The 8,111-nt window shown below is 41.1% G+C and overlaps 1 protein-coding gene across 1 annotated transcript in view; it reads left to right on the forward strand.

Annotated features, from left to right (window-relative positions):
* Positions 1-7,053: 7,053 nt before the first annotated feature.
* faim2b (Fas apoptotic inhibitory molecule 2b) overlaps positions 7,054-8,111 on the forward strand; it is a 6,299-nt gene continuing 5,241 nt past the window's right edge. The window contains exons 1-2 of the mRNA XM_056606059.1: positions 7,054-7,259; positions 7,654-7,732. Of these exons, the coding sequence (XP_056462034.1) occupies positions 7,245-7,259; positions 7,654-7,732 (94 nt within the window). The 5' untranslated portion in view covers positions 7,054-7,244. The remainder of the gene's footprint in view (positions 7,260-7,653; positions 7,733-8,111) is intronic.

Here is an 8,111-nt window from a genome sequence, read left to right on the forward strand (position 1 = left end):
TAAAAGATTAACAATACACATCAAAATATTACAAAACATCTTATTTTTTCTCTGAAGTATTTCGGCGTCTTTTGCCAAATCATCTAATATGGCGCGTTTCCACTGGCGGTCGGGCTTAGTCCCAGCACGCCTTGGCCCAGGAGTGAAGGTGCTGTTTGGCCAAGCTCAGTTACGGCTCGCGTTTCCACCGCCGACAGTACCGTTGTGGTAGGGCGGGGTTTAAGCTGTACGGCGATAGCCGCGGCAGCTACGTAAGCATCGTGACCTCATAGCAGCCCCACATAGTGTAGCCTGCTAATAATTCCAAGGATATAGAAGAACACAACACAATAAACATAGAGCAACAATGTAGGACGACCAAGAAGGACGGCAAACTTTTGCGCAACCTTTTCTTCGTAAACAAAGCTTTCACCGTTGTCCAGAAATAGCTTGCGGGTACTGTGTTTGTTTGTTATTAAGCCCTGTCCCATGGAACTGACGATTCTTTCGACCTTTCAACGGACGGCGTGTGTAGCTTGAACTTGTTGGCACCCTTTCAGACGTCTTGGTACCCCAACAGAGGAGTACGGCTCATCTAAGTCCGGAACCCGCCCACTTTTGGCAAAAGCGGACCGTACCTCATCTATTCATACTGAAACAAACCGCATCTGCCGATGGGAAACGCGCCATAAGAAGACTATACTATTCAAAATGGCTGTATGTCACTCCATGTCAAATTTAAGTTTGCTGCTAGAAATGGCCAATAAATCAATGCTTTGGGGAAGTGCAACAGAAAAAAATCCAACTGCTAAGTTTCTCAAAGACAATAACTATTGAACTCATAGCTATTAGCTATTAAACTCATTGAATAAAATATTCAGCTACTCATTTTAATATAAATCACAATCATTCAATAATCCAGTAATCCACCTCAATAAATGTTTCACTTACATTAGAAGTCCAACTGTATTCACACTTTGCATTGCTAGTAGGGTTTAAGATGTTGTAGGTCGTTTCATTGCCCAGATGTGTGACGTTGCACTGGTCCCCAAATCCGCCAACTGTAGATGATAGAGAAAGGGTGTCTAAATATATTGTGTCTATAAAAATAGGAAACTTTGTACAATCTAACTTATCCTTAAAGAAATTAACCTGAATGAACACGTGCTAATGAAGAGAAAGATGTAGATCTGACACTGGCAGACATTAAACAATACGATAGGCCCACCAAATAAACAATTAAAGCATTTTTAATTAAGGCTAAGAAACAAATGACAGCCAGGATCAATACAATTCTAATGAAGCTAATGCAGATTAGATTCAGCAGAGAAGGGTTGATTATGAACAGGCCTAGTTAGAATTCTTGGCAAAGCCTAAAAAAGGAGGCTCCTTTATTAGGCTTGGCCAAGAATTCTAACTATTACCTTGTGACAGGGGGATAATAACAAACGTTAATAGGTCCATGGTCCAAGGCACCGCAGACTTCCGCAATCCACCAGAGCTCGTAAGTCCTATGAGATCGTAAAATATGAATGAGTTTCGATGGAGAGGAAGTAATTATTATATATTACAAGCCTGCGTTTTTGCGGGCTTGTCCTACTTATCGTGGGTTCCTGAATCCTCGGACGCCAACCTTCCGAGTTGCAGCAAGCACTAAGAGGCGAACTTAGCACCCATTCTAACAATTGCATTACGATACATTTATGTCTGAAATCGCGCACTTACGCACTGTATGTGCACTCACATCGAGTGAACTTCATTATCCCTCCATTAAACTTACTTAGCCACAGTGCTCTTTTCCTCAATTTGACTTGGCTGCCAGATCTACTCTTGCTTACTGGGCTTACAGATCGTATCGACACTTGACGTATCGTCACAAGCCAACAGACAAATCCCGGAAGGGTTGTTTATAAACGGGGCTCAATCATGGACAAATATCATCTGATCAATCTTTGTACATTCGATTATTATTCACAGATTAGAAAACAAAAGGAGATCGTCAATACTTCCGGTACCCACACCGGAAATTAGTTTGCAGTTTTACAGTTTCATCTTCGTCTACTTCTTGGAGGATACCGCCACCAACTGCACCGGAGTATGTAATGCTAGCTTTTATGTATTTTCTATGATATTAAATAGATAGATAAATAAATAAGTGTGGGGGGGGGGGGGGGGGGGTTCGGCTATATAAATATTAAATTATTTTAAATAATCCTGTCTCTTTTAAATATTAGCTTACTCCCTTCTGTGTAAGTGATACATCCTCTCCTGTTCCCTGTATGCCACCCAGACTCCACACTCTTCCTAATGTCTGTAATTTATCAGCCAGCCTCATTCCCTGCTCGGTGTACCTCTCACACTCCATCAACACATGTTCCACGGTTTCTGTTTTTCGACATTCTCACTGATCCGTTCCACTGTTCCCTATTAGAAAAAAAGTTGTATTTAGTCCTGTATGTCCAATTCTCATTCTTGTGATCACTGTTTCCTCCCTTCTATTTTTCCTTTTAACACCATGCACACACACATTATTTTATATATTATAATAATTTCTTCCGGTGGTTTCTCTATCCCACCTTTCCTGCCACCGTGGTTTAATTAGCAGCTTGGAAACATAGATCTGTGATATTGTCTGAGTAATAGTTTATACACTTTATACCCTGGAAAGCTCCCCCATCCGTCAGCCACGCCTTCTGAGTCCTTTGACTGACGGTGCAGTGGGCACGAGGCGTAAGAGGCGAACTTAACAACCATGCTATTTGCATTACTATACATTATAGCTTACAATTATAAACATCAACTGATAAATTCTCCCTCATGTTCAACCATCGCAAGCAGTTGTCTATGCTGTGTCTGAAATCGCACACTTACATAAGTGTACTTACATTGAGTGCAGTTCAGTATCCCTACAGTGCTCTCAATTCGACAGTGCACTGTCAAGACAGCCTTTGCGCATCTACCGGAGATGAGTTTGCAGTTTGACGGTTCTTCTTCTGCGGTATTTTTTTTCTGCCTGATCATTTCCATAATAGAGTGGCGAAGTCACGCCCTTTCCGGTAGAGCTCATGGGACCTATGAGATCGAAAAATATGAATGGGTGTCAATGGAGAGAAAATAACTATTTTCTGGTCCCAGTCTTTATATGCCCTGGATTACACATATGTTGTTTGTGGATTTAAATGATAATTTTTCATGCAAAGAAAACTAAAAATTTTCGTGAAGAAGTTTGATAATTTTAGGTTTTATGTGAGGCCGCTTTGTGAACTACAGCTCTTCGCTGCTCTCGACGCATATGATATACGTCACCACCCACACTTGGAACTCCGGTACAGACATGGCGATCTCTCTGCCCCACTTCACGGCTTTTTCCAAGGGGAGGATAAAAGCATCGAAAGAGGTGAAAACTATTATAAGTCGGGGCATGTGGAGAGTTTCAGATATGCCGATGGGGAGGTTGTCGGTCTTGTCCACGCCAGTCGCAGGGAGCGTGACGTCACATACGAGACGTGTAGTCTTTCTCATTGTGTTTTTTCTACAGCCTTTAATTGAACAATTGCACAATAAACGGTCAAACTCTTGACATGAAAAATTATAATTTAAATCCACAAACAACAGCCATCCCAAAAACAATCCTTTCACGGGGAAGCCCTGATGGATCCAGAGATTCAGTCCCAAAGTCTCGCCGAGATACGGAAGCCGTACGAACGTTTCCTGAACACTCTTATTTCGGAAGAGGGGAAGGTTTACGTCGAGACACGTAAGAGCTTCCGAACCTCAGAGCTGCTTTAAAGGCGGTGTCACGTTAAAATTGTACCGGGGGCGAAAATTGTACCGGCCTACGTCATCAGTTGTTGACAACCTGACAACCAATTACTTAAGGGTTGTCCGTTGCCGGGCAGGTTTCAAAAAACATTCGGCTCATGTTTCCAAAGTGAGCCGAATATATATATAATACAGATAACGGATCGCTAGATAACACTTGTTTTTACTTTATATTTGTATTGTATTGAATTGTTTAATCGAATTTAGCTAGTAAACTGAGTGTTTAAAGCAGGTTTCAAAAACCATTCGCGCTCATGTTGCCGAACACCAAATTACATAATACAGATAACGGATCGCTAGATAACACTTGTTTTTACTTTATATTTGTATTGTATTGAATTGTTTAATCAAATTTAGCTAGTAAACTGAGTGTTTAAAGCAGGTTTCAAAAACCTGTCTTGTCGCGCTCAATGAAGGAGTGCAATGAACGAGCATGAAAGTTCGCGAATGTTCAAGAACCTTCCTACGTCATTCGACGCGATCGCCTGTTGCCAGGCAACAGACGATCGCGTCGTCTGTTGCCAGGCAGGTTTGGAATTTGTCAACAACTGACGACGTAGGGCGGTACAATTTTCGCCCCCGGTACAATTTTAACGTGACAGCGGCATTATCCTCCCCTTGGGAAAAAAAAAGCGGTGAAGTGGAGCAGAGAGATCGCTTTCAACAAAAAAAAGGCTGCGCCCGTGAAGAGATTTATTTTCCACGTTGGTCATTTTTCTGTCGATTTTAAATGCTCGACAGAAATTACATTGCTACTTTATTCCAGTTATTCCAGCCTCACAACCGTAATTTTAAGTATTTTATTCTATTGCTCTGTATTGATCTTTGCTGTGTTTTGATGTTGTGCAAGTGTTTAAAATATTTTATTAATTATACATGTGAGGTGTCCTTAAGTGGCCTGAAAGGTGCCCATAAAAAAATGCATTTTATTATCATTATTATTATTATTACTATTATTAATATAACATAGCTCAATCAAAAGCAATGTACACTTGACATTTACAGTTAGCAGTTATACTACCTAGACATCTTTAATCTTATTTACAGAGAGTATAGGCCTGATTTCCTCTGAATGTTGAAATATTTTTTTTTTATTATATTGTGTATTTCTGTCATTCAGATCCCTGTCAATCACACTCCAGTTGTTGTCTTCCTGCCTCACTGCCTCCTCCATCGATTGCTGCCACAGCCCTCTCCCTGTGCAATATTTCATTCTAAAACTAATTTCAGGATCCAGTTTGAGATCCAGTTTCAGTATTACTTGTTTTTGAAAACTGACGTGGGACTGGCACCATCATATTGCACCCACACGTTCCAATCAGAAGAATGAGGTCAACAAACCAGTGGCTGCTTTTTGCACCGACATTTTGCCACTTTTATTTTTGAACTGCTCATCCCGAGAGTTTTAAATCTCACTGAAGATAAACTTCTTCTGCTTTAATCTATGATTATTAGTTTTAAAATCACGTTATTTGATATAAAATGTGTTGCTTGCTGGTACCATGGTTTATAAGTCCATGGTTCCATGTGGGTCGTTTCAGACTCCTTCGCTTCCTAACATCTTGACTGAATCGGTGAGTTCCCGGATACACCATCTGATGGGTCTGTGTATATATTTGTCATTTGATTCTCGTTACAGAAACAGAAAAAGATATTAAAAAAACTAGTGCTAATTATGTTTTTTATTTTAGAATACAAAAATGAAAATTTAAATACAAGGTGTTTTTCTTTATCAGGACAAAAAGGGACAAAGTAATCCAAAATAATCATATGAATAATAATTGTTAAAGGGGACATATTATATCACCAGGTGTGAGTGTGATTAGCCTTATGAGCCGTTTCGAAATCTGCCCCATATGACATCACTAGTGGGCGTGTCCACCTAGATCCGTGCTGGATAGATCAGTCTACCAGCCTACACAGTGGACTGAAATAAACATTACTCATCTATTCAGCAAAGATCTAGGTGGACACGCCCAATAGTGATGTCATATGGCGCAGATATTCGAAATAGCTTGTAAGGCTAATCACACTCACACCTGGTGGTATAATATGTCCCCTTTAAATAATAATTGTTGGCCCGATGGCAGGAGGAGTGTAATTTAAAGATCACATATCATCGGGGGGGTTAGTAACTTGTACTCCCATGGTCGGTAAACAATGCCACGGCTCACTCAGCTGTGAGCCGAGCCGAGTTTTCATAGGAATGAACGGGCGCCAAGCTTTAATCCGCTGTCCTTTTCTTTATAGGTCCATGGGTCAGACCAATATTTACCAAATATATACCCAAAAAAAAGTGGTGTCGGGACTATCGGCCCAAATAGCACGTCGGCCAACCGGGAAAATGTCCGGTCCTTCCTTGGCTGAATACCTTTTGAGTTTTACCCAATATTGGATATGGTAGAATCAAATCCTACATATTGGACATGTAGGCCTATACCGTGTTCATTGATGCAACCGTTCCACACATAACACGTAAGCCAACATTGGATTAAAGGGGAAGGGAAATCCCATTTGTGTGTACATCCCGTGTATCCCATGTCCATATCTTTAGTGGCTTAAGGCCTTATGTTGTATCTCATTAGAGCTGCCTGGTTGTTACTCAACCAGTCTTACACAAACCATGCGGTCATCGATGCCACCAGGCACCAGGCCAATGGGTTCGGTGGTCATCATCACACAATAACGCTCATATTGCATACCTGCTAATGGACAGATATAATTGTGAACCGATTTGACCTCTTAGTAAATTATATTAATAAATATTTTCATGTTAGGGAGAAGGAAAGCTTACATTTTTTCACAATTCATTAATAGATATAAATCTGTAAAACAAATGCTTGGTATAAGATAATAGTCGTGTCATTAAATAATGCAAAATTAAACATAAATGTGGGCACAATTAAATGTTTGTAATAAAACGGACAATATGAATAGAGAAGGTTTATAATGATTAACAAACAACCCTAATGTGTCTGAGCAGCTCCTCAACAACTTCCGACTACTCTGTCATCTATATATAAAACAAAGGTCTGGCTCCACATCAAACGAACATCCCTATCTTCTTGGTACGGTCCTTCCCCACCACAGCGCTTGGCTCTACCTGGACGCCGTCGGATGACCCAATCATGCCGAGGACGGGGGTGGAGGATGGATCGGGGTTAGAGAGGGCTTAAACGCATGCTGTTCTGTAAAGGTTTAGTGTAATCCGCACCGTTGACAGACACTCAAAATAACCGCTGTGTACGCAGCGCTCCACAACCTTGCGGTGGAAGAAACCAAGACGTGAGGACGAGAGGAAAAATCCCGGACACAAGCCACACTTATTTAAGAGTACGCTATTCAAGAAGAGAATTCAAATCCCGCGGGAGACGCCAGAGGAACGACCTCACAGACACTTGACATTCTAGTAAACATCCCAAAGAGGAGCCTAAGGAGTGAAGATGTCAAAGGGGAAGGTACGTTACAACTGTTCCAGAAGACCAGAGATAACTTTCTAAAGGATATGTTGGGGTCAGATCTGTTTGATGAGTTGGAATGGGATGGGATATTAGAAGTATTAGAGGTATTTTTTTATAGAAATCTGCTGGTGACATGGCTTGGCTCTTGGCTCTGGATGATTCTTAGACTACAAATTGAAGTTTGCTAAATGCACGGTTCAACTATGGGCTCCATCGAGATGATTACAGATGGAGACTCACTCAAAACTGCACCTAACTTCTCCTCTTGGATCAGGATGTTTGTTGTGATCCCCTCCACGTAGATCGCGTTATGGTGTCACATTAATAGTTATGAATATGGATTCTATCTATAGAAGCCCATACTCAGTAGTACTGGTGTTTCCTCTCTCAGCAGGGGGTCCCTGCATCTGGCGTTCAGGGAGCCAAGGCAGAGAATGAGCAGCCACCGACCTATCAGGAAGCTGTTGAAGGTAAACACATCACCTGGACCAATCACAAGTGGTCTACCTGCCTCGGGCCGTCAGGCTTTTATACACAACACACGGAATGTGTGGAGAAATATATTCAATCGTCAGTCCCTGTTTCCATTTAAATTTTATATTTGTTTATTGTTTATCTTTTATATATGCATTGTTTTATTGAATGTCCTGTAGAGTTGCCTTCTGTGTATATTGTGTCTCTGCTCTTTAGTACCAACAAACCTCAAAAAAATAAATGTGTGTAAAAGGTTGGCTTATTCTCATTCTAATGCTGCAAGGGTAACAAGTGTGTGTGTGTGTGTGTGTGTGTGTGTGTGTGTGTGTGTGTGTGTGTGTGTGTGTGTGTGTGTGTGTGTGTGTGTGTGTGTGT

Source organism: Gadus chalcogrammus, chromosome 13 (genome assembly GCF_026213295.1).
Source record: "Gadus chalcogrammus isolate NIFS_2021 chromosome 13, NIFS_Gcha_1.0, whole genome shotgun sequence".
Classification (NCBI taxonomy): Eukaryota; Metazoa; Chordata; class Actinopteri; order Gadiformes; family Gadidae; genus Gadus; species Gadus chalcogrammus.